Source organism: Labeo rohita, chromosome 13, assembly GCF_022985175.1.
Source record: "Labeo rohita strain BAU-BD-2019 chromosome 13, IGBB_LRoh.1.0, whole genome shotgun sequence".
Lineage (NCBI taxonomy): Eukaryota > Metazoa > Chordata > Actinopteri > Cypriniformes > Cyprinidae > Labeo > Labeo rohita.
The window spans coordinates 6,368,520-6,396,407 of NC_066881.1; the positions used below are offsets into that span (position 1 = coordinate 6,368,520).

General features: G+C 34.9%; 1 protein-coding gene across 6 annotated transcripts in view; it reads right to left on the reverse strand.

The window, feature by feature from the left end:
- Positions 1-5,480: 5,480 nt before the first annotated feature.
- Positions 5,481-27,888, reverse strand: part of LOC127174903 (protein quaking) — a 125,296-nt gene continuing 102,888 nt past the window's right edge. For 2 of the 6 annotated variants that reach the window (XM_051125564.1, XM_051125569.1), the window contains exons 5-7: positions 22,780-22,867; positions 21,981-22,280; positions 11,227-17,138 (exon numbers count right to left, since the gene is read on the reverse strand). In XM_051125564.1, the coding sequence (XP_050981521.1) occupies positions 17,035-17,138; positions 21,981-22,280; positions 22,780-22,867 (492 nt within the window). In that variant the 3' untranslated portion in view covers positions 11,227-17,034. Of the gene's footprint in view, positions 7,103-11,226; positions 17,139-21,980; positions 22,281-22,779; positions 22,868-27,888 lie in introns of those variants that run through there. The other 4 variants (XR_007828924.1, XM_051125566.1, XM_051125568.1 and 1 more) reach the window with 4 other exon arrangements.

Below are 27,888 nucleotides of genomic sequence, written 5' to 3' on the forward strand. Positions count from 1 at the left end.
TTTTTTTTTTTCCATTTTCATGTATGCATTTAGCAATTCATTTTAGGTTTGTTTTAATATTTTATTTTATTTTATTTTATTTTATTTTATTTTATTTTATTTTATTTTATTTTATTTTATTTTATTTTATTTTATTTTATTTTATTTTATTTTATTTTATTTTATTTTATTTTATTTTATTTTATTTTGGCCTGTCAAAGTTTATGCATTAACCAAATGTGCTGCTTTCTAAGGTTCAGAAATCATTATAATAATTGTGATTATTTTAGCTTATTGACTTTTATTGTAGTAGCTTTTTTAGACTAAGAAGAAAAAAAAAATCTGCATCAAGTTTTGCTTTATGGACAGATGATAGATAGTTTTAGTAATTTTGTTAAGTGATTTTGTAATTTTTATTATTTTTTTTAGCCTTTTTTTATTTCAGTTTTAGTTTTTTAATTTTAGTACTTTTTAAATTTCAGTTAGTTGCAAAGTTTTTTCATTTACATGTACACATTTATTTTATTTTATTTTATTTTATTTTATTTTATTTTATTTTATTTTATTTTATTTTACTACATTAACCAAATGTGCTGCTTTCTAAAGTTTAGAAATCATTATATGAAAAGAATCTGCATCACGTTTTGTTATGGATGGATGGATGGATGGATGATATATAGTTTTAGTAATTTTGTTAAGTGATTTTGTAATTTTTATTAGTTTTTTTTAGCCTATTTCTTTTTTTTATTTCAGTTTTAGTGTTTTAATTTTAGTACTTTTTTAAAATTCAGTTGCAAAGCTTTGTTTTGATTTACATGTACACATTTATTATTTTATTTTATTTTATTTTATTTTATTTTATTTTATTTTATTTTATTTCACTAACCAAATGTGTTGCTTTCTAAAGTTCAGAAATCTTTATTTTAATTTTGACTATTTTAGATTATTGATTTTTATTGTACTAGGTTTTTTTTTCAGATTAAGAAAAAAAATCTGCATCAAGTTTTGTTGGAAAGATAGATAGATAGACAGACAGACAGACAGACAGACAGATAGATAGATAGATAACAGCCTTGTGGTATCACGACCTCTACTGCCTTATTAGAAAGTGTTTGCAACAACAACATGATAAAAGACACCAGTAAACATTAAATAGTTATATTTATTTTCAGCAATAATCACAAGGAACAATTCTTGCACCTTCTGGAACACTAGATTCTGATCTGGAGGATTTCGCTCTAATGACTTGCTATTTTTTTAACGACCCTAATCCAATTACAGTTCAGAAATGGAATGAAATGTACTAAAAGGTATTAGCATAATGTGATTTCTATAGCCATGTGTTCCAGTTCCAGTTTGTTTAATCAGCAAAAGTGCTCATCTGGCAATAGTGACCATGGCACGACCCAATAATGTGGTAGTGTATTCTGTTGAGGCGCTATTGATGCCGTATTGATTTTCCTAGTCAAGGTCACGAGCAAAGAGAAACATCTCTTCTTCTGAGTACACTTCACTGATTGATTGTCTATTAGGGAAGAGCGTTAAATATCCCCTGCATTATGTAGCTCTGAAGCTAATGACAAAGGCAGCTTACGCATGACTTATTAAGGCCAAGATGAAATAGAGCTCCACCAATTGTGAAAGTGCTTTCTTGGCACAGATGCACCGCACCCGAGTCTCCAGCCACAGAAACTCCACCAAGGACCTTGTTTAGTCACATCAGCAAATAACTATGATGATAAATCACTGCTGGATAATGATATGCAATATCACTTTCTTATGATAAAACACCCTGATGTGCTATTGGCTTCTAATGAGCGGAAAGCGCAATTGCTCATATGAAACTGTCAGAGAAAGACCTCTTTTTATCTATTCAGGATACAGAGACAAGGCATTTAATGTTGTTTATTACATACATATAAAATAAGATAGAAAAATACATTATAAACTTGTAACAATGGCTGTTTAAACAGACATGTCTTTTCATAGGCAATACTTGGGCAGGGAACACACACGTTTGGGCTGAAAGACGGCATGTCGTACACACATATCCACATGTATGAGAAAAGACATTCACATGATCAAACTTAATTCGTAAAGATGAAGTGTGTAATTTTTTTCTATGATGTTAAAATCTTTTTTTATCCCAGTTTAATGTACAGAAACAGCTTCTGTGGACTCAATATGTTGTCATTTAGCTTAACCAATGGTGTGAGGCAGGGGGCGGGACTTGTTGGACCTGACCAATGGGAGGTGGGGAAGGAGTTTCGATGACATGCTAGAAATTTTTCATTTTGCTTTTTGGTTGTAGAAATTACACACTTCAACTTTAAACCTTTAAAACTCATTTGCAAAACCAGAACAAATCAGACTAATATATTTTTATATATATATTTTCAATATATTGAGACATCATGCTTTATCATTTATTGTACTCACGTCTCATATTTATTTTTTTCAAATAATCAAATTTCTGTGTTTTAACTTACCAACAAATAACTGCTTTTAATATCTAGATAATTCGCATTTTATATTCCAAAGCATTTTCAAACACATCGCACCTTGATATTAGTACCTTCTTTGATATCGTAATATTTTGATGGCACTGCAGAATCATAAATGGAAATGAGAGGAAATGCAGACACAACAGGAAGACATGGTTGATGTCACAGAGACTCCCCTCAAGACGTCAGAGGCCATTCTGTTGCATAGTAAAGAAAGAGTTCGGAGGGGGACGCACATTATAATGATACGGTGCAGGTCAGCGCAGGCAGTTCACACAGCTTATCCACCATCACCACCTACACACTGTTTCATATCCATTAAATATCAGTTTTAATCAGCATTTGTTTTGTTTTCAAATACATATTTCAGTTGAGATGCAAAATCATTTTTTTGAAATGTCTGTATTATTTTCATCCCACTGGCAATTTTTTATTTATGTAATTATATTATTTATATTATTATTATTTTTTATTATATTATATTATATTTATTTTCTGTTGGATTTATGCTTAAAACAAGAAAAATAAACTTAATTCAGGATGCATTTTTTCTCAAAACCAGGTTTATTATTTACACTATATACACTATTTTCAGCGTCATTACTCCAATCTTCAGTGTCACATGATCCTTCAGAAATCATTCTAATATTCTAATATTTCTTCAGGATTCTTTGATGAACAGAAAGTTCTAATTAATTTGACATAGAAATCTTTAGTATTTTCAAAGACCTTACTTCTCCAAACATTTGAATGCATGTTTAGTGTTTAAAATATTAAGTAGCGCAACGTTTTCGACATTGTTAAAGGAGCAGTCCACTTCCAGTACAACAATTGACAGATAATGTACTCACCCCATTGTCATCCAAGATGTTCATGTCTTTCTTTCTTTAGTGGTAAAGAAATTGTGTTTTTTGAGGAAAACATTTTAGGATTTTTCTCCATATAATGGACTGATATGGTGCCCCGATTTTAAACTTCCAAAATGCAGTTTAAATACGGCTTCAAACGATCCCAAATGCGGTTGTAAATGATCCCAGCTGAGAAAGAAGGGTCTTATCTAGCGAAACGATCGGTTATTTTCATAAAAAAAAAAATACAATTTAATAACTATGACTAATTTCGTCTTGTCTTGCTCTCCCTGAACTCTGTGTATTCTGACTCAAGACAGTTAGGGTATGTAGAAAAACTCCAATTGTATTTTGTCCCTCAACTTCAAAACTCATTTCAAAATCATCCTACATCACTACAGAAGTACTGACACAGTCTTTGCAAAGTGAACATGCAAAGAAGATCAAACACCCTTAACAAAAAAAGGTAAAACAGCGATATATAACGATTTTGAAGTTGAGGGAGAACATGAGATGGGAGTTTTTCGACAAACCCTAACTGTCATGAACAAGGAAAAAACAGAGGTCGGGAAGAGCAAGACAAGACGAGCGTTTGACATTAAAAAGTATATAAATTGTATTATTTTTATGAAAATAACCAATCGTTTCACTAGATAAGACCCTTCTTTCTCAGCTGGGATCGTTTACAACAGCATTTGTGATCGTTTGAAGCTGGATTTAAACTGCATTTTGAAAGTTCAAAATCGGGGCACCACATCAGTCCATTATATGGAGAAAAATCTTGAAATGTTTTCCTCCAAAAACATAATTTCTTTACAACTGAAGAAAGAAAGACATGAACATCCTGGACGACAAGGGGGTGAGTACATTATCTGTCAGTTGTTGTTCTGGAAGTGGACTTCTCCTTTAAAGCTGCAGTCCGTAAGTTTCGCCTCTTTGTCGCCATCTCTGTTTGAAAACCTGCAATTGCAGTTATTTGCAGAATTATCTTCCTTGTGTGGGCTGTGTACTGGCACAGCGCCAGCACGGATGAATTTTTCGATGTGTGGCTGTCAGTCGTACTGGTGTGGATCCTGTACTTAGGAATCACAGATTCTAGCCTAGTACGTCTTGGGATATATCGCCCAAATAAGAATTTTCACTGGATATTGTCATCTGGACATTGTAACAAGTCTAACACTATTGTTCTGACCAACTGAGAAAAAAAAACATTACAATAAATTGCGCTACCAGTGGTAATTAAATCTAACGAAAAAAACTATTTATTCTTCCTTAGAACTGGTTCTCTTTCAAATACAAATCTTGTGTAATCCCACATTGGCTATCTATAATCAGATGCACATTTAAAACTGGAATGTAATTTCATTTCAGTCACGTGTTTCATAAACACATAATCCTTTCTGGATTACAATCCACCATCAAACTGATAAATTGTTACAGCTGCTGTGAGAAAATATGTGATATAATGTGGCAATATAACCTACTAACCAGGACGCCATTCTGTAATGTTTATAGAAGTGATGTAATGACGCCGCGGCATGCTCAAATTTCCCGCGAAAACCTACCCGGCCCACTCAAATTAGAAAACATTATTATAAACTAACCGTTGAGGTAAAGTAATGTTATAGTTTTGAACACGGGCTGGTTATGTACTTATTCAACTGTTGATTTTCGATAATTTTTTAACCAAAAAAAGTTACGGACTGTAGCTTTAATAATGAAAACTAAATTTTTAAGCAGCAAGTCAGCATATTAGAATGATTTCTAAAGGATCATGCACTGAAGACTGGAGTAATGATGCTGAAAATTCAGCTTTGAATACATTACTTTTAAAAATATATTAAAACTAGTTTTGTCAAACAATTAATCGCAATTAATTGCGATTAACCGCAATTAATCGCATCCGAAATTAAAGTTTGTGTTTACATAATACTGTATATGTGTGTGTACTGTGTATTTATTATGTATATATAAACACACACACATGCATGTATATATTTAAGAAAAATGTTATGTTTATATATTAAAATATTTATATATAATATACATTTTAAATGTAAATACATGTAAATATTTCCAAAATATATACTGTGTGTGTGTGTGTGTATTTATATATACATAAGAAATATACACAGTATACACACATATGTTATGTGAACAAAAACTTTTATTTTGGATGCGATTAATCGCAATGAATCGTTCGACAGCACTAATTAAAACTAACAACAGTTATTTTAAAATGTTACAATAGTTCACAATATTGTTTTAAATGCACAAATACACACAGTCTTGCTAAGCAGAGGTGACTTCTTTCAAAAACATTAAAACAATCTTAAACTTTTGACCAACTGGTGTGTAATATATTCTCTTATTCATATTAACGTCATTTTTATATATTTTGACTGTGAAACAAGCAAAAATACTGATTAAAAAAAATTGTTTTTGGCTTTGAATTGACCCCATATCTTACCATACTGATCTTACAATGCACTAAATGTCAACATAAAGTGCAAATTAATTCAAGTACTTTGAGCAAAATACCCACATTTCTGAAGGATGAGTCAAGACTGAAGGCAACGAATAGACTTTGACTCCCCGAGTCGTTTTGATAGTAATCATGTAATGTGAAAGGCCTTGAATTTGATCGCAGTGTAACACTGGGATGGTTGAGCGGTTGCAGCCGAAACAGGAAGGCAGGTTTAAGCTGGTGATACGTCACTTATGTGGTTCCTGAAGGGAAAGCTGTGTGTACTGACCTGAACTACATTTCCCAAATCCATCGTAAGCCTATGCAGATCACAGAAACCGTTATGGCGTTTTGGGAAACGCAGTCCCGGTCTGCTCATTCGCCACTGATGATGACATTCATATTGAACATGAACCATGAGAACTATGATAAGGCACTTGAATGATATTTCCCTATCAACCCTCATCGATTTAACGAAAAGGGTTGTTTTGGTCATCCACGTCTACATCCAATTACAGAAAACTGGATTGTTTTCACTTCATAAAGGGTTCGGTATCGTTTTTTTTTCGCTCTCTTCACGATATTCGACGATATAAAATAGCGAGTTGTAAAAATAGATGTTCTCTGGAGGATAATAAAAGTGTTGTTCCTGTACATGTTTTCCGTCATCACTCTTTGAACATTTATCTACAAATTTCATACATTTGTACAGCAGATAGGCAAGCATGGCTTTTACATCCTCAGAGAGGCTTGTTCACTGAAAAGTGTCGGATTGTTCCGGAAAGGAAACGCTCTTCTTTTTTAATGTATTTTCAGCTTTGACTCACTGAAACGCTTCTCAAATGTGACACGTGACGAGCCGCTGACGTAGTTCACTGGTTTGCGATGATGCGAGAGTTGCACCATCCACACCGTCATGCATTACATTCAGACTCATTACCGTAACTGCAGGATTACTTGGGGTGCGATGAAGGGCAGTCCGTGTCCTCAACGGTGCCGTCGTGGAGCTGGAGGCTTTTGCACAGCGAACTGGGAGGTCTGGCTTTGATTTAGAGGGTGCGGGGCAAATCGTTATTGCTTATTGCTTACAAAGAGTGCAGATCTACAGCGGCAGGACCGTCCGCCCGCGTCCAACGAGTGAGGTTTAGGGAAGCTGTATATCCACTGCCTGTGACAGCTCTTAGATACTCTTTTTGTCTTTGATTCATTCATTTTAGGGCAGAGGTGTGATCTGCAGGCAGGTAATGGGCAGGTCGTCATTGGGTGAAGAGGTCAGAAGGTCAGGGGTTAGTTGCCAGTGGTGGCTGAGTGGGTTAGAGAGACAAACGAACAGAAAAAGGGGAGGGAAACAAGGAAAGGAGGAAAGAAACAAAAGATAGAGGAGATTAGTTTCAGCTAGTGAAAGCAGGATGACAATATGAAAAGTATTTATAAACCGATCACAAGTAGGCTCTTGATTCAGTCGAGTTTCCCCACAGCACAGCTGTGACATAAAATGGTCAAATCAGATGATGCAGTGAGAAAAGGCAGGAAAATATTTGACGCAAGTTAGTACAATGCTTTACAAGAGCATGGATAGAGTCAAATGTGTCATTATACCAGAAATGTTATGATGTTTTTTGTTTGTTTGTTTGTTTGTTTTTATTCCAAAATAATAACAGTTACAATTTAAACAATATATTTTATTTGTGAACTTATGTTCAGCTATTCTTTTTAATAGTTAACTTGTAATTATTTTTTTAATTTTTGGATCATCAGTCATCAAAGTTCGGTAAATACTGCTCACAGACACGGAAATTGAATTTAAATTTCACCAAGCTGATTACTAACTAATTACTGATTACTCATTTTTCATGTCAATTTAAGTTTTATTTTGACGTAACAAAGTGGTTAGATCTAAGTGTGTGAGTTGTTTATTTACTATTTTAAATTAGTCTTCCCATTAACACCATTATATTGTTCATTCAGACTGATTCACAAAAGTGGTATGCTCAACACAAGAGGCGGGATTTATCACATGAACCAATCACAGCCGAATATAACCAGTCATATCCAGTCATATCCAATCATATCGCGACGGAGGGGTTGCCTCTCCCGCTGTAACATTACCTGCTGGTGTCACTGTTGGACAGTGTTTCTTTAGAAAAACAATTATTTATACACTTTTTAATGTAATATTTTGTAATACTGGCATTGTTTTATTTTCGTACTACAACTTTTTTCCTCATCCAATATTTTGAGGAGGCACTTCCTCCTCCTCCTCAGAGGAAATGCCCCTGATATATGTATAAAAAATTTGAAATTTTGACAAACTGAAAACAGGGGGAGTGTTCAGGAAGACAATTTGAAAATATAATTTCCAGTGCTATCTCATGAAACATTTGTATGATTTGTCTAGGGATCATTCCACGAAATTGGTGCCTTTGGCGTCCCTAAGAAATCAAACATAGATGTAATATAACAACAAATAAATGTGCTGTTTAAAAAACCATAACAATGCTATGCATGCTTTCATCAATTTTGCATAAAAAGTCAATTAAATATTATTTTAAATCATTTAAATAGCATTTATGGTGGGTAAGGTTTTTGGCCTGTCCCTCACTATGATTTTTCTTTTTCAGCAAGACTGAAAAATGAAGGCAAATGATATAAAAATCACATCTGCATATTGTTCTAAATATAGTCTCATTGTTAAGCAATGTTTTTGGCATAAGTATGCATTTTTTCTATAAAATATAAATCATTTTATTGGTGTCCCCTGATTTCATGTCAGCCCTGTTACCCTCACTAAAAAAAAAACCCTACAGTCAAGTGACGTCACTTCTAGGAGGTTGCATCATCTCTCAACCAGGATTACAACACTTGAAACATAAGCATGTTTCCCTCACTCCTCTATAATGTTCTTTTTTTAAATTATTTTCAAGGCCTGACTGAGGGGAGGACATTATGCAATGTCAATCCTGTTACTATTTTTAAAACAATTATTTCTTACATTTAATATAATCAATATCCACAAGTAAAATCTATTCAAAGTGTACAATATGTGCTTTTGTGACTTCACTATTAACTAGCAATTAGCACATTTGTTTGAAATCATCAAACCTGTTACTGGTTTTGACATGTGGGTAACAGGGTTGACATTAATTAGGATTTGACTTTGTTTTTAAAGATTGTCTATGTAAAATTTAAACATTTTAAAGTTCATCCTCTGTATATTATTGAGCTAAAGCCTATATCATTCAGTGGCATATGAGTTCTAATTAAACTATAGTATCTAATAATGCTTGTGTCAGTAACAGGGTTGACAAAAAATGTCTTCATTTCATGGACATTTAAAAAATATGGATTAAACGGATTTTATTTTTCAATTTTTCCAAGTGGAAAAGGCACCAATTTGTGGAATGACCCCTAGACCCCAGTGATGGGTAGATTTGGGAGCGGAGTTAATTTGAATTGAGGAAATCGTAAAATATGAACAATTTGTCAAAAATCCAATCTTAGCCACCTTGCTAATTGTACTAATTGCCATGAGATCTGGTACTTAACTTTGCGATCTGTGCTGCTTTTTTTTTGTTTTTTAAATACTTCAGCTTTCACTCTTTCACTTTGTAAGATTTGCTTCTAAGCTGTTGTTTCGTCATGAGAGTAGTAGACTCGAAGGGGAAAAGTAGCCATAGAAGATGAGTTTGCGATCATTTTTGAAATCAAGCATGCAAAGTTAAAAGCTTTTGGTTAACGTTTCTGCAAAGAGTATGTTTCAGGTCAAAATAACAACTCTTGCTGTGGGTTGACTGAATGTGAGAGCCGTGGAAGAACTGTTGGTCTTCATCTTTGTAACATAGTAAAATCATGAGGTAAAAGCATGATTTTACACACAGCATGAGGAACAGCCTATCCTGACAGGCCACATGTTAAGAAGGAAGAAATCAAGAGAGGAAACACTCGAAAATACAAAGCAACACAACTGTGGCAAATGCGTCTAATGGTTAGTAGCAGTCAAGTGAATGGAGAGACTGAAGGCACGGTCACACTAGACAGGACATGATGTCATGCTCTGCTCTAGATTCAGTTAAAGCATTCAAATTGACTTTAGATTCAGTTCAATTTAAATGTTGAGTTTTGGCAAATTAGTGGCTAATTTGTATGATCTCCCTAGTACATTTTCATATGATCAAACGTTTAGCTGTGGAATTAGAGGTGGGGCTAATGCTTGTTTTTTGACAAATCCTAGGTTTGATTCACATTAGAAAAGCAGGCACCTCGTAAAATAGTAACATCTTCCTGTGAGATCGGGTTGAACTTTCCCACACCACTGCAAGTCATGCAGCTGTAGAATTTGAAAAAGCTTAATTTGTTTGCATTGCACCGAGAGGTCAGTCTGAGGTTTAGATCCTCTATTGCGCAAACGTGTTCTTGCTTCATGACTTTAGATGAGTTCACCAACCTTAAACTTTGCAGTGAAAGACAGTGAACTTCCAAACGGTTGAACGTGCATGAATGGGAGCGAGTATAGTGTGACCGGCCATGAGAGAGGCAGCTGCTAATGAAATGAGAGGAGAGATCTGAGGACAGTCAGTGAAGGTGACAGGGTTACCTGACTGCTATTAAGCACTAGAGCTCTTACGAGGTTCCGGCATTAAGCCGCCAGTTATGATGGAGATGAAAGATCAATGTTTTCTTAGTAAGAATTAAGGCATTGAGAAATAATTTAGGGCCAGAACAACTGCTGGAGTTTTTTTTACTCAATAAAAATTTTTATTGCCTTTTGAAATTCTTTTTTGTTCTATGTACAACAACATAAAAATCTTGGCCTTAATGATACAAAGCAACACTACAAGGTATTTTCTAGCATAATAGCCACGGAAATTCAAGCTGTGGGACTTTTAGCCATTACCCTCAGCATTGCAGACTACTGACAAATCACAGGACACATAATATAAAATGCTTTTGCATATAAACATTGAAAAAGTCCTGTCATTCATATATAAAGCCCTAACATATATCCAAAAATATAGGAAATTTTCTAACATGGTGCTATAAAGCTGCTATGATGCATATTTTCCTTTCCTACAAATAGCCCTCTATAATACCATTGCTATCTCTTCCAAAATACAAGTAGAATTTGACAATTCATATACATTCCTGCTTTATATATTTTTTAGATATATATTTTTATAGATATTTCAAAAGCCACAAGTAAATACTATTTTCTTTTCGACAACAAAAAATAAAAAGAAGCTTACAGTAAAACATAAAAAACGTATCAAGTGGAGTTTTTTTTTTTCTTCTTCTCTTAAATGCATTTATACTCTGACACGATCACATCCGCAGAGTGGCGCTGACGTTATCGTCCACTCGGCAGTGGTCAACCGTAAGACTCGACAGATTCATTTCAGTTTCATGGTCTGAGGTTCGATGTAGGTTTCACTTTTTCAACATGTCTACTCGCGAAGAGCAGAGGAGATGAATGTTTCTGACGTATTCAGTGCAAAATAAAAGGCTTGTGCCACATAGAATCTCTTTATCAAATGAGGCAAATATTGACAGATGGAAATAATAATAATAATATAATAAAACAATAAAATAAGTAAACAGCTGAAATAAAAAAAGTGATTCGTGTGGTCCAGTACAAACGCACAGAATGGAAATCTTGAAGCTCTGTGCAAAAATGGGTTCTCAAAAGTAGATTTTCTTCAAAGCAGTAGTTCCGTTATATAAAAACATGTATAGCACAAAAAGGATATGAAAAACAAAACATTAAAAGAGAGGAAGCAATCTCAGTATCTGATCTGCTTGACATCTGTGGTCATTTTGCCAGCTTAAGCAAACATCTGTAACAGTAACCATGTACACACACACATACACACACACACAAATGTCTGACCTGCGCCAAATGAATTTCTATGCGCTTAGATGCATGTGAACAGGGAAATATTACCCATCTTAATGTACTCGTTAAAGTAATCATTTATGATTATTGTAATCATTTTAAACATGTGGTGGAGTCAAAATTAAAATCAAATTTAAAATCTAATTTACACCTGGATATCATTTTGGATAAACAAAGAAATGTCATAAAAGCTTAAGATGCTCATCTGACGATTTTAAAATCATGCTAATGATCAGGTTTTACACAGACTTCAATGTTCAGTGAGCTTGAGCACTGCTGACAAACTGAATATTTATTACATTATTACATTTGTGTTAATTTCTCAAGTCAACTTTATACTCCGATTTTTAATCTGAATACATAAGTTTCCTTTTACCAAAAAAAAAAAAAAAAAAAAAAAAACGAGTAGAAGCAGAAACGCACTGTTTTCGTGCATGTCTCTTTAAATGCAAATAAGCTGCTGCTCCCCGCCCCCTTTTCCAGAATAGGGCTGTGCCTTTACAGCTCTTAGCTCAGACACTCTGCTAAAAAAACATCTGTTTGGTTTTGATTTGAAACTCTGATTTTTAATCTGAATACATAAGCTGTATCCTTTTATTAAATAAAAATGGCCTTTTCACTAGTCTCACACTTTCCATTTTTCTCAGAAAATTCTGATTTTTTTTTTTAATAACTACATTACACAAAATGCACTTCAATCAGGTCAGTTGGTGGTACAGAAAAAATCATACTATTCATACAAGACTTATACTATTTAAATTTTGAAAACTGCCAACCACATCTTCATCAGAAGATACTATCTTATTACATTAATATTTCAATACTCCTTAACCAATTAATAAATATTAAAATGGCCAGGATGTACCCATAAATACATTTGATAGTGACACAGATTTAGTGAAGCCAATATTTCCTTTCTTTAAAGCCGAAGCGTGTAATTTCTACACCAGTAGTGTCATCAAAAGAACTGCATAGAATAATGCCTGTTTTTATATTTGCTCAACCAAACCGGTCAATGAATTGAGGGAGTCAACGTCTTTGGCGTTTACACTTTTCAAGGGAATCAACCTACAAATGGCTTACTAATAATGCTGCATATATATTGCATATATTTTAAAGGACACCCATTATGCCTCTTTTTACAATATGTAATACAAGTCTCAGATGTCCACAGAATCTGTCTGTGAAGCATCAGCTTAAAATATCCCACAGATCATTTATTATATCATTTTAAAAATGCAGATTTTGAGTGGAAGCACAAACTCTATAAATGCAAATGAGCTGCTGCTCCCCTCCCCCTTTTCCAGAATAGTGCTGTGCATTTACAAATAACATCTGTTTAGTTTTGATTATCATGTCTATCGTGCTAAAATCATGCGTTTTTAAGCAATATCGGTTAAAATTTCTGATATAAGGTTTTCTGAGCGCACACATGTGAAGCACGCGCACAGAAAGTGGCTGTCACACAGCATGTGAGTATTAAACTAAGTTCTCTTTCATGTCTTATTGCGCTTAAACTGTCAAATTCACACATAGTTTAAGTTATAAACACACTTGAGTTACAAAAACAGTCGGTTATGTCTGTGAAGGTAAACAGATCGGAAAGAAATCATGTTTATATTAGATCTGTATGACAGCAGTGTAATATACAGTAAATTAATCAATAAATCCACTGCTCTTTTATCTCCTCTGAGGTTGGGACTCTAAACAGTGTTCGGTTTACCAAAAAATGTATTTTCAAATTGTTCTTTTTCACATTTTCTGGTTGGTAGATGCTCCGGGGAGCCAAGTATAGCACTCAAATTCATATAGCACTAAAAAATTCAGATTTTCATGATATGTCACCTTTAACATTGACAAAATGACACACTTCAGCTTTAAAGATCAACTAATGGTGTTCTTCTGTTTTGAAAAGCCTGTAACCTATTGATATTGAACGTGGATTTTAACACGCATTATTGCTATCGCTGTGATGTCTATTTGTATATCCACATTACATGTAATTATAAAGTCACTTTAGCTCATTGGCTCAAATGGCTTCCAAATGTTTCAAGAGTCAATATATAAAAAGCCTATTTGGTGTTTGCATAACTAGAGAAAACTAGAAATGTTGCGCGTAATGGGGCGAAAAAAGCCCATGTTCACATGAATAGCTCCATTATTTGTCATCAACATCATGCTGAAATCATAAGGTCATCAAAATAATGGAATGAAGTCAACCACTCAACCTGCGCAGGAAAGACCACATGTGTGTGTGTGTATCTGTGCGTGTGAACCGAAAGGTTTAAAACAGACACACCACAGTGTACTGATTTCAAGCTGTGGATGGCACATGCTCAAACTGCACATGCTTCACAACAGATCAGGACCAACAGTGAGTTGCTACTGGTAATGAATAGAAGCACATGAACTAAACTAACCTCTGTCTGCGGTCACTACCCTTTGGTAAGGATGGACGCGCATTTCGTGCCTTCGAACTTTAGTTGTCACTGCACCTGCTTGGATTGCAATAACATCAGATCAGTCAAACCTCACAGTCTCCATCAGATAAATCAAATCACACAGCTTTCCGAATGTGTTCGACAAACGCAAATCATTTAAATTATACAAGTTAAGGCACAAATAATACTTTGTTTTTCCCCCATATGTAAATATCTCGACACGTGTTTGTACAAAATTCAAACATGGTTTCATTTATCCTCGGTGGATCCGTGGGTTTTTGCGTAGCTTGGACACAGTATATGACAGACAGGAGTGCACACTCTCAACGGGAAGCTTTACTAGTCACGTAATCTTGCGCTGGAGCGACAGTGTCTTTAAATATAATACTGATAAAGTCACTCTCTGAGAGAGAACAATATTTAGGCACATCTGCTGAAGTACAAAAAAGGAGAACAGAAATGTACGGCAATGACTTAAGTGATTAGTAAAGCAGAACAATCGTTTTTTTTTTCTCCTTCCGTTCCACACCGAGGCGTAGCAGTCAGCGGCACGGTCCAGGGGAAATATCTGTGAGTATGGAGGCATATGTATGGCATTACAAGTACAGCCGCTGTGGGCTCTGGGAATAGCCAGTGTAAACGAACTGGAGTGTGTCTGACTGACTGCTAGGCCAGATTCATGCTCTGAACAAACATCACTCAAAACCAACAAGGCAGCTGTGAAACGAAAGCGTGTGAATGTTAACACTCAGATCGGATGAGGGGCTCAGTGAGGATCCTGGGAAACGCATTTAGCCTTTCGTGGGGAAAGCCACACCTAAAGAATAAAGGAAGGGGAAATTAGTGGATGGCTCTCGGGGAAGCAATGCACACCACAGTCAGACGGAGCACGTTTTAGGACAGTTCGTGAGGCGATGGTACTGGGACAATCTCACTAAAACACTGTCATATACTGCCTTTTAAAAATTTGGAGTCAGTACGATTTTTCAGTGTGTTTTAATAAGTTGCCTACGCTCGCTACATTTGATCAAAATTCCTAATTCAGTTTTACAATTTGATTTATTCCTATGATGGTAAAGCTGAATTTTCAGCATCAATAATCCAGTCTTCAGTGTCACATGATTCTTCAGAAATCATTATAATATACTGATAATATACTCATACTTTTGTCGACCAGCATTTATATTAACATTATAAATGTCTTTGCCATCACTTTTATTCCAATTTAATGCATCCTTATCAAATAAAAATATAAATGTCTTTAAAAAAAATCTTTTTGAATGGTAGTGTGTGTCTGGGTCACATTTAACCCAAAATCAAAAGAGAAATATGACTTTATATAATAAAATGCAGTTTATTTTGTATTAAGATATTTTGCAAATTAACAAAACACAAAACAATTAAGCATAATTTCCCATGTTAGCATTACATCTGGGTGTTTTGATTTAGCTTTTTTTTTTATTATTTTAATTTTAAACACATTTACTAGAGCTGTAATACTGCAGTACAACAAATACTACAATGCTTTAGAGCTGAAATACTATTATAGTAGCTTATTTTGTTTGCGTAACAGTAGTGAGAATATTATTTTTACATCTTTAAGGCTTGATGCAAATTGCATATGCAGTGACAGACATAAAACACTTTTTATTCAGTAAATGTGACCCTGGACCACAAAACCAGTCGTATGTCCCATGGTATACTGTATTTGTAGCAATAGCCAAAAATACGTTGAATGGTCATGTTCCATGAAGATATTTTGTAAATTTCTTGCCATAAATATATCAAAACTTAATTTTTGATTAGTAATATGCATTGCTAAGGACTTCATTTGGACAACTTTAAAGGTGATTTTCTCAATATTTTGATTTTTTTGCACCCTCAGATATTACAGATTTTAAAATTGTTTCCAGATTTTCAATAGTATCTCGATCAAATATTGTCCTAGCAAACCATACATCAACGGAAAGCTTATTTATTCAGCTTTCAGGTAAAAATTGACCCTTATGACTGTTTTTGTGGTCCAGGGTCACAAATATGACTGAATTTAGGTGGTTTAGATGCAATTCATATTTACACTTTGTAGTTTGGGTTGCATATAAATAAATTACAATATATATGCTGATCAAATTTGTAATAGTTATAATCTGTTATTAAAGGAAACCCCCAATGCAGGAAACAAGAAATCACTTTATTTTTTATTTTTTTGGTTTTCATACTTTCATTCTATTTTTGCATTCACACTTCAATTCAACTTATGCATGTGGATTGAAAAAGGCCTTATAGAGATAAATGTGCTGTTACAATGCTACAATGCAAAAAATCTTATTCTTGCATTTTCTTTTAATTTTGGGGTACACTATGACTTGAACATGTTATTAAAAGGCTTATATTAAAATATAAAGGCAATCTCACTGTTTGACTATATATTGTGTCTGTATCTCTAAAATGCCCCAACTGTCCTAAAACTGCTCAATGAACAGCTTGGCTTTCAACTGATGCCCCTTCTCAATTAGTTTCCCTCCCAATTTAAGCAGCCCCCATTTGAGCCCCACTGTCCCCTCACCATCCTCATGTTGCCCCTCCTGATGCCCCTCACCCTGATGCGCCCGCTCAGACTGAGGGATGGGGGTCATCCAGAAAGGCTTGTGCAGCAGTTTTGGGGCTCAGTGCTTTGTCTCCCTCATCATTGTACACATAAAAAACTAAAACATCACATTACAGATAAAAACAAAAGTACAAAACCAAAAAAAACAGAAAAACAAAAACCATGATTCAAAAAAAGAGACAGAATGAATGAGGCCGGGGAGTCCAGCCAGTCCGATAAGAGGGAGGTGGGGCAGGGGGCGTGTCTGCGGTGTGAGGGAGGGGCTTGTCGGAGGGGGCGGGGGAGAGAGGGGACACTTTAAAAGGGAGGCCGACCGGTTGGCTCTCCGCGCTGGACTGTGATGGGAATGTGACAGGTCTGAAAGCCCAGGTAGAGGGGCAGCTCTTCGGCCTTTGAGGATGCTGTATAGGTCACACAAGAGAGAAGACAGGGTGAAAACCTCCCCTCAGCTTTCCCCCCTCCCCCAAAAACATCCTATCTCTTATGGGACGTTCACACATACAGCTGTTATATCACTGGAGGTTGCCAGTGGCTCTGCTTTACTACTGTTTTTTAATGCATAACCAAAAGAGAGAAAAAAAAATAGTTATTATGATTATTATGATAATCTGCACCAAAAGCTGGATTTTGAAGAATGAGTCTTTTGCAAGAATGGTCATATAATCAGACAACACAAAACCTGTCATTTTCTTCTTTCTTTATGTGTTTTGTGAATCCGGCTCCACATTATTCATTAAAAGTCTGGGACACAAATTTATTTAAATGTAGTTAAAATGTAAACATAATATTATAAACTAGGTTGGGGTGTCCATAGCTTTTGAAAAATTAATGACAAATGCAATTTAGTAGCTGTAAAAATAAGTTGTCATTTTAATTTGACAAGGTTTTCTTGCACACTAAACACATTCTGGAGGAAAAGATTTTAAATATAAATTTCAGCAGTGCATAATACATCATGAATGTTGATAAATGATGAACCGTTATGAATAAATAAATCAAACTTAGATGGTTTTTCATGCACCAATGAACTAAATTCTGACAAACTATTTGATTATCTTTATAAAGGCTTATGCTGAAATTCCTGAAAGCACACATGCATTTTGTAAGCACATATATACATTTTTATTATCATTTTTTAAACAAAATAAATAAAATTTTATTTTATTTTTATTTTTTTCTACATAAAAAATATGGGGGGGGCTCACTTTTTGGGTTCCCATACCTGCATTTATGTTATTTCATAGTTTTGATGACTTACTTCTGTTTTTAAATATGGAAAAATAAACACAACAAATAGAAAGATGTGTCCAAACGTTTGATTGATACCATTTATGTCTCCATTTTGTGCATTGTATGACTGTTCATTTGCACCAGTTTCTGCCAATCACGTAATTGAAAATCAACAACGGTCATTGAACATATCTCACTTCTAGCTGCTGCAAACCGCTGTATGTGTGAACGTGCTGACAGTGTAACGCTGGTACAGTCCTTCAAGGACCGTACTGTTTGAGACGAGCTCAATAAACATGCTTATTGGACAGTAGCTAAACCCTACTTCATCTGCTCTAATTGGACACGCTGCTCTTGGCATTGGGATGGGCTATTTGTCGCTGCTCAACTTAACACCGTGCCTTTGGGAGAAGCCAGTGTTAAACTGGCAGAATGCTGTTGGTAACATGATATTCATAATCGGCTTTTCTCAAGTGCTTTAATGAAGCCATACAGCTTGTGTGGAGTGGAGAGGACAGGGCTTTTGAGAGAGAACGCTCTCATTATTCGTATAAAGCCAGTAGAGCACTTAAAAGCCAAATCATTTATGCAAACATTTCTTAAAAGGATTCTTTTTCTTTTTGTGATGAGGGAGGACTTTTTATGACGCTAAATGGATTAAGTGGAAAAGACTTGATGTATTGTTGTTTGCTCTTTTATATTATTGCCTATTACTTGCTTCTCTGACAGCTAAGGCTGGTGGTGCTGGTGGCCCTAATGGAGGAAACCAGAGGCTTTTTGTTGGTGTAGGAGGGCAGGATTTGTATGTTGGGGGCTATTTAAGAGGAATGGCATAGGGTAGGGGTGGGCGGTATGAACCAAATCATACATTACACCATGAGACATTTGTGATCCTGGACCACAAAACCAGTCATAAGGGTACATTTTCTGAAATTGAGATTAATACATCATCTGTAGCTGAATAAATAAGCTTTCCATTGATGTATGGTTTGTTAGAATAGGAAAATCTGGAATCTGAGGGTGCAAAAAAATCTAAATATTGAGAAAATCGCCTTTAATGTTGTCCAAATTAAGTTCTTAGCAATGCATATTACTAATCAAAAATTAAGTTTTGATATATTTACTGTAGGAAATTTATAAAATATCTTTACAGAACATGATCTTTATGTAATATCCTAATGATTTTTGGTATAAAAACAAAATTTAGAATTTTGATCCATACAACGTATTTTTGGCTATTGCTGCAAATATAGCTGTGCCTGTGCTACTTAAGACTGGTCTTGTGGTCCAGGGTCACATTTTATTTAATGGTAAAGCAATACTTGATAATATACTTTATGACAATGAAATTGACTTCATCTTGATTGATATTTTCTCTTTTTATATGAAACTTCATGTTTGCAAACGAAAAGATCAGGGGCCGGATTCACTAAATTTATTTTTTATTAGGAATAAAATTTGTCTTAACTGCTTATTTTCTAACTAAAGAATAAAGTTAAGAATATTTTGTATTTCCAAAAAAACAAAAGCAAAAAAAAAAACAAACAAACATTTTTTTAAGAATGTTCTTACCTTTTTTCTTAAGACATTTAACTTAAGAAAAGTTACAATTCTTGAAAAGAATGTTCTTAAAAAAAAATTATAATAATAATTAAAACCCTATTCTTTAAAATAGTTCATCCAAAAATAAAAAAATACTGAAAATGTACTTATCCTCAGGTCAACCAAGATGTAGACGTTTCTTTATCAGCACACATTTGGAAAAAATTAGCATCACATCACTTGCTCACTCTCTACATAATAAATGGGTGCCGTCAGTTAGAGTTCAGATAGCTAATAAAAACATCACAATAATCCACAAGTAATCCACATCACTCCAGTCCATCAATTAAGTGTGAAAAGCTGCATTTCTGTAAGAAAACAATCCATATTTAAGGCATTTAAACTTTAACCCTTCACTTCTGGCCAAATTTCCACTCCATAATCCATAATAGGGATTCCTCCATTGAAAAATTCACATCAAAATGTGTGCTAAGATCCATTTTGGACTGTTTTCACTTGTAAATGGTGCTTGATCTGTGCATATATGTGACTACAAAACCAGTCATAAGGGTCAGTTTTTTATTGACATTTACACATTTATACATGCAAAAACGGAATGTGAGGGTACAAAAAAATCTAAATACTGAGAAAATTGCCTTTAAAATTGTCCAAATGCAGTTCTTAGCAATGCATATTACTAATCAAAAATTAAGTTTTGATATATTTATGGTAGGAAATTTACAAAATATCTTCATGAAACATAATCTTTACACAATACCTTAATGATTTTTGGTTTAAAAGAAACTCCATACAACATATTGTTGGCTATTGCTACAAATATACCCGTACTACTTATGACTGGTTTTGTGGTCCAGGGTCACATTTCTCTCCTGATTCAGACAACATGACTGAATCAATGAAGAAACAATACTGTGGAGGACACATATTTTAGCTGGAAGCAACAGTTTGAAGTTAAAAACGTCTTAATAATAGATTTGTTTTTTACAAACACAGATGTTAACTGATGGACTGCAGTGGTGTGGATTACTTGTGGATAATCGTGATGTTTTTATCCGCTGTTTGGACTCTCATTCTGATGGCACCCATTTACTGCAAAGGATCCATTGATGAATAAGTGATGTAATGCTACATTTCTCAAAATCTGTTTTGATAAAGAATCAAACTCATCTACACCTTGGATGGCCTAAGGGTGAGTAGATTTTCAGCAAATTTTAATTTTTGAGAACTATTGTTTAAGAATTTGCATGAGTTTACAATTGACAGATAATGTACTCACCCCCTTGTCATCCAAGATGTTCATGTCTTTTTTCTTCAGTCGTAAAGAAATTGTGTTTTTTGAGGAAAACATTTCAGGATTTTTCTCCATATAATGGACTGATATGGTGCCCCGAGTTTGAACTTCCAAAATGCAGTTTAAATGTGGCTTAAATCGATCACAAATGTGGTTGTAAATGATCCCAGCTGAGGAAGAAGGGTCTTATCTAGCGAAATGATTGGTTATTTTCATTAAAAAAATACAATTTAAATATTTTTAATCGCAAATGCTCGTCTTGTCTTGCTCTCCCTGAACTCAGTGTATTTTGGCTCAAGACAGTTAGGGTATGTCGAAAAACTCCAATCATATTTTCTCCTTTAACTTCAAAAATCATTTCAAAATCATCCTACATCGCTGAAGAAGTACTGACCCAGTCTTCGCAAAGTGAACATGCAAAGAAGATCAAACACCCTTAACAAAAAAGGTAAAACAGCGATATAGGACGATTTTGAAGTTGAGGGAGAAAATACGATTGCAGTTTTTCGACATACCCTAACTGTCATGAGGCAGAATACACAGAGTTCAGGGAGAGTAAGACAACGTTTGACAATAAAAAGTATATGAATTGTATTATTTTTATGAAAATAACCAATCGTTTCACTAGGTAAGACCCTTCTTCCTCGGCTGGGATCGTTTACAACCGCATTTGGGATCGTTTGAAGCTGCATTTAAACTGCGTTTTGGAAGTTCAAAATCAGGGCACCATATGAGAAAAATTTGTCTATTATATGGAGAAAAATTCAGAAATATTTTCCTCAAAAAACAATTTCTTTACGACTGAAAAAAGAAAGACATGAACATCTTGACTGACAAGGGGTGAGTACATTATCTCTAAATTGTTGTTCTAGAAGTGGACTTCTCCGTTAAGTTGAGATGTTGATCGGCAACCCTAAACAATCAAACTTACTTCAAACAGTGCCATTTATGTTTTAGGTTTTATATCTGTACCCCATATTTCCTCAGAGCACATGTAAATAAAGTAAAGCAGATTTATTTACATATTTACAAAATGTCACATGGTATATATCATCATACCACCCAGCCCTAGTGTACAGTGTAGAGTCCTCAGCCCATGCTGAAGGAGGTTCTGGTTTCTGAGGGTTCTGTGTAGAAATGCAAGTGCAGCTATGCTTACCTAAAACCCCGCTGGAGTCGATTGGATACTCCAGAATAGAGGTGGCGGGAGCCAGTGTGTAGGGGTACTCATAGGGTGTCGCGTAAATCAGGCCCGACTCCGGACCGGGCGGCACTAGGGTGGCGGCTGCCGGGTGGGCTGAGCCGTTGGGCATGACGGTCTGGATCTGGCGGATGAGAGGCATGATGGTGGGCCCTGCGGGCGTAGGCGTGCGCAAGGCTGTGGGCGGCAGGACAGGTGCTGGGCCGGTGATGATCCGTGGAGCCTGGGCGCTCGCTGCAAGAGAGAATGCAAGGGCAGCTGCGGTGAGCGGAAAAAAATGCGAGGGTAGGGGTAGATGAAGACGGGTGGGGTCGGGACAAAAAAGACAAAAACAGTTAGTACCATGCACAGGCAAACACTGGACACAGAGCACGACAGCAACGCTATTTAGCTATTAATTAGTAAACAAGGCAGGGGAGGAGCCAGCGCCTTCAAACACACAGCTTAGAAACAATATCACACTCCCGCAGTCCTACAGCGCTTCAGTATTATTTACTGAAGCAGCAAAGCGAAGAGGAGGATGTCACAACATCCGGTAAATTAAGGCAACATTGTTTTCACAGATAGCAGAGCATGTTCTCTATTCTTTCAGCTTATTAGCTGCTCTTTCGACGCATGTGCTAATTCTGGATCACAATACTGATACACTTGTCAGAGCATTTATCAGGGTTACTTGAGAGAGGATTACTGAGAGCTGTGGTTACAAAAGCCTCAAACAATACAGTCTCTGTTTGCAAGAGAGGAAGCGGAGGCTTACGTGATTTGATATTGGCGTCTCTGTAGGTGCCGTTGAGAATGGCCAGTTCCATCAGTTGCATCTTCTTCAGACTGTCCTCGCCTTCAGCCTGTCGGTATAAAGACACAAATACATCAAAAACAGATGCACACAAACAAAACATGCTACTGGTACTGTTCACACTCCAGCTATTAGCATTTTTTTCTTCAACAAAACCTTTCATACCATGTCTCACATGTAAGTTTGGCTAATGCATTTCAAGCACAGGGTCCTGTTGTACATATTTAATGTGTGTTCTTTTTCTACTGTGGCAGTAATAAACCTCAGTACTCAAGGGGGTGATACAGTTTCCTTTAAATGTATGTGCCATTAAAATAGATGTGTTAAGGTAGCTAGCTGTAAACATGTTGACAGTTTAAATAACTTGTAATCTGCTCTGCCATGAAAAAAGAGAAAACTAATCACAGAGACAGATTTCGACCTGCACTAATACCCAATATAAGCACTGAGAATGTGTACCAACACACAGCGTGTGAAATCAAGCTTGCATAGACACCGTTGCAACCCACCGTTCTCTTGTGAAAAAACTATGCTTAATTGTACTAAATGTGCACTTGTAACGTACTTCAAATATTAAAAGCATATTAAAAATGTACTTACAGATACTGTAATATTAATGAAACTTTGAGTACACTTTTAAATAATCTTTTGTCATGCTTTAAAGGGGTCATGAACTAAGGAATCAAATTTCACTTGATCTTATCACATATAAGAGGTCATTACACTGATTACATTTTGTAAGTGTTTCAGAACCCAAACTTTCTTGTTAGTCTAAAAACAGCTTATATTGAAGCTAGTCTGCCAAAACAACATAATAGTGTGACTAAACACTGTCTTCGCTGACAAATGCCTGCTTCTGCATCACTATTTACTAAATAATGAGAGAGGCAAACACAGGTCTACAAAGAAACAAAACAATAAAGATGGCTCCAAACACAAGAAGACGCTGTGCAATATGCCAAGATGTGGAAAAACAGTTTTGTATTGTCTTCCTTCTGATCCTAACATTAGGAAATATAAATATATATATATATATATATATATATATAATATGTACACGTTAACCATATTTTAAAGACAATATACAGTTGAAGTCAAAAGTTTACATACACCTTGCAGAATCTGCAAAATGTTAATTATTTTACAAAAATCATAGGGATTATACAAAATGCATGTTATTTTTTATTTATTAATACTGACCTAAATAAGATATTTCACATTAAGGATGTTTCCATATAGTCCACAAGAGAAAATAATAGTTGAATTTATGAAAATGACCCTGTTCAAAAGTTTACATACACTTGATTCTTAATACTGTTACCTGAATTTTTTTTTTTTTTTTTTTTTTGTTTAGTGATAGTTGTTTGTTTGTTCTGAACAGTTAAACTGCCCGCTGTTCTTCAGAAAGTCCTTCTGGTCCCACAAATTCTTTGGTTTTCAGCATTTTTGTGTATTTGAACATTTTCCAACAATGACTGTATGATTTTGAGATGCGTCTTTTCACACTAAGGACAACTGAGGGACTCATATGCAACTATTACAGAAGGTTCAAACACTCACTGATGCTCCAGAACTGGGGGTGAAAACTTTTTTAATTTAAAGATCAGGGTAAATCTAACTTATTTTGTCTTCTGGAACATGTAAGTATCCTCTGTAGCTTCTGAAGGGCAGTACTAAGTGGAAAAAAATATAATATTTAGGCAAAAGAAGAAAAAAATGTACACATCCTCATTCTGGTCAAAAGTTTTCACCCCCGCTATTAATGCATTGTTTTTCCTTCTGGAGCATCAGTGAGTGTTTGAACCTTCTGTAATAGCATAACAACAAGGGATTCATGAACAACTATCAAAAAAACAAACAAAAAACAAACAAACAAACAAACAAACAAAAAACCAGCTGTGGATCAGTATTAAGAACGGGGTCATTTTTAAAAATTCAACTATTATTTTCTTGTGTGGATTATATGTAAACATCTTTCATGTGAAATGTCTTATTCAGGTCAGTACTAAATAAAAAAATCACATGCATTTTGTTTGATCCCTCTTATTTTGCAGATTCGGTAAGGTGCATGTAAACTTTTGACTTCAACTGTAAGTAATTATGAAAATACATATAAAAGTTGCAGTTAAGTGGGTCAAAAAAACACTACATTTCAACTAATTGCATTCATAAAATGTTTAACTATCACCCATTGTCATACAGTATGATTGCAATTAATATGCAATTAAGCAATTCACACTTAATTACAGTATATTCAGTTAAATTATATTATTTCCGTAATAAGTGTTTTGTTTTTAAAAGTATGCTAAAACATGCAAATTTTATTACTCACAATGCAGCTAATAGCATTGTTTTTTTAAAGCTTATCTCATTCTCAGCACTGGGTTCTGCGACCAGAAATATACTCTATACAAGTATGGCAAGATAAATGCTTGGTCTGTGCATTTCAAGCATGGAGTCTGTTGTACATACTTAATGTGTATTCTTTCTCTACTGTGGCGGTAATAAACCTCAGTACTCAAGGGGGTGATAGAGTTTCCTTCAAATGTCTGCGCCATTTAAACAGATGTGTTATTATTCTACTAGCTAGCTAAAAACATGTTGACCATTTAAATAACTGCTGCTCCGCTCATGGCAAAAAACAGCTGAAAGAGAAAACCAATTGTACCTACACTAACGACTTCTATAAACACTAAGAATGCATACTTGTGCTGCAGTATGCATTGCATTTAGACACTTTTGAAGCATGAATGTGTGAAATCAAGCTTGCATAACTAGCATTTAAAATGTCTGAGTTCTAGAGAGTTCTCAGTCTCTGTCTCTATCCCGTGTGGAGATGAGTTACAGTAAAAGAGATGTATTTACTGCCCTGCAGTGCAGCTCCTCTAAGGGGCCGGTCCCTTGCGCCCTCCCGTCACCACTGAAACACTGCCCGCTCCTTGTGTATCTAAATATCAATACTTTATTAAGTCAAGAGCCCGCTGATGAATAGAGCAGGACAGAGCTGTTATAAATCACTCTCTGTCTTTATTTAATCAGCCTAATGTGCTCTGTCCTTGAGAGGCAAGCCTCTGAGAGCAGCGTGTGCACATTCGCTTATGAGAACCTGAGAACGAGGTGAGAAAGTTTGGGGGAAAAACTCTATTCGGAGATGGCCTACATAGAACAACTTATGAAAGTTATGTTATGAAGTTATAAAATATATATGTTATTTCTTACTGTGTTGTTGTTTTGATCTACAGTACATCGTCCTGGTGAGCAGACATGCTTTATTAGCGATGACAGATGATGGCACCGCAGGAGGCTATATCTCTTGTTTTGAAAGCTTCAGGAGGTTGAAGTGAGCTTGGTCTCATGGATAAAAGAGAGTATTTAATAGCTACGTATGGCATTGAATATGAGAGTCTGATTTTGCAGGACAGCTGAATAATTTAGAAAGGCTTTAGTCAATTTTGTGTTACGACTATTGGTTCTAACCACAGCAAGGATAGTGTTAAAGGAATAGTTCACCCAAAAATAAAAGTTTCATGAGTTCCTTTCTTCAGTTGAATGCAGAAGAAGGTATTTTGAAGAGAATGGTATTACCAAAGAGTATCTGGCCCCTGTTGACTTCAATCGATTGAAAAAATACAAGTCAATGGGGACCAAAAACTGGGTTCAGCAAAAGAATGAAACTAACACGTTTAGGTCAACTTGAGGTTGAGTAAACCATGACCAAATTGTAATTTTTGGATGAACTATTCTTTGTAAAAGTGAACATGGTCTACATTTGGATTAGCATACTACCCATACTATTTGTACTATTCATCAGTGTGCATTATACTGTGCACAGTATGGGAATTCAGTGTATACACTACTGTTACGGTACGATTTTTGCATGTTTTTAAAAGAAGTCTCTTATGTTCACAAAGGGTGCATTTATTTAAAAAATACAATAAAAACATACAACAAATATTATGAAATATTATTACAATTTAAAAGAACTGTGTTCCACTTGCATAGATTGTAAAATGTAATTTATTTCTATGATGGTAAGCTGTTTTCAGCGTCATTACTTCAGTCTTCAATGTCACATGATGCTTCAGAAATCATATATGATGATTTACAAAATTTCGTATTAATATCAATGTTGAAAACAGTTGTGCTGCCTAATATTTTTGTGTAAACCATGATTGTTTTTCAGGTGTCTTTGAAAGTTCAAAAGAGCATAATTTATTTGAAATGGAAATCTTTGTAACATTATCAATGTCTCTACTAACTCACAATCCTGAGTTTATATCTCACAATTCAAAGTTTATTATCTCACAATTTTAGCTTTTTTCTCTCAATTCTAAATTTTTTGCATTATGATTCTGAGTTTATGTCTCATAATTCTAACTTTTTTCTCACAATTCTAAATTAATGCCTCATGATTCTGAGATTATATTTCACAATTCTAAATTTTTCCTCAATTCTGAATTTACATCTCACAGTTCTGAGTTTATATCTCACAATTTTACCTTTTTTTTTAGCATAGCTGAATTTACATCTCACAGCTCTGAGTTTATCTCTCACAATTCTAATTTTTTTTCTCACATTGCTGAATATTAGCATTAAAAAATGTATACTTTTTAATGGTAGTGATCCAAAAATGCACCAGTAAAACAAGAGCACGCTGCAAGGAATATTGCATCCCACAATGCAATGCTCTCAACTTTCTGAATTTCTATTTTATAATGTTTTGAATGAACCACATTATCAAATATACAGTGTTGACAGCAAATTTTAACATCTTTTTGATGACTCGTTTGACTGGAATGACCAAATTTAGGACATTTTTACACATCTTACGAGGTGTTTGTTGAATTAAACATGTTATATAGCATAATTACAGTTAAACATTTTTATTATTGATATTTTATCTTGTTTCAAATAATACTTCTAAATAAACAACAGTAGGCAGCACACAATTTATTTTACTGTACAGTATATAGTATGCAACACAATAATTCCATTTGGAACACAAGCAACGTTCTAAGCTTGCAGTATCAGGTATGTGCCAGTAAGAGGTGCTGTGATGTCATCAAAGCG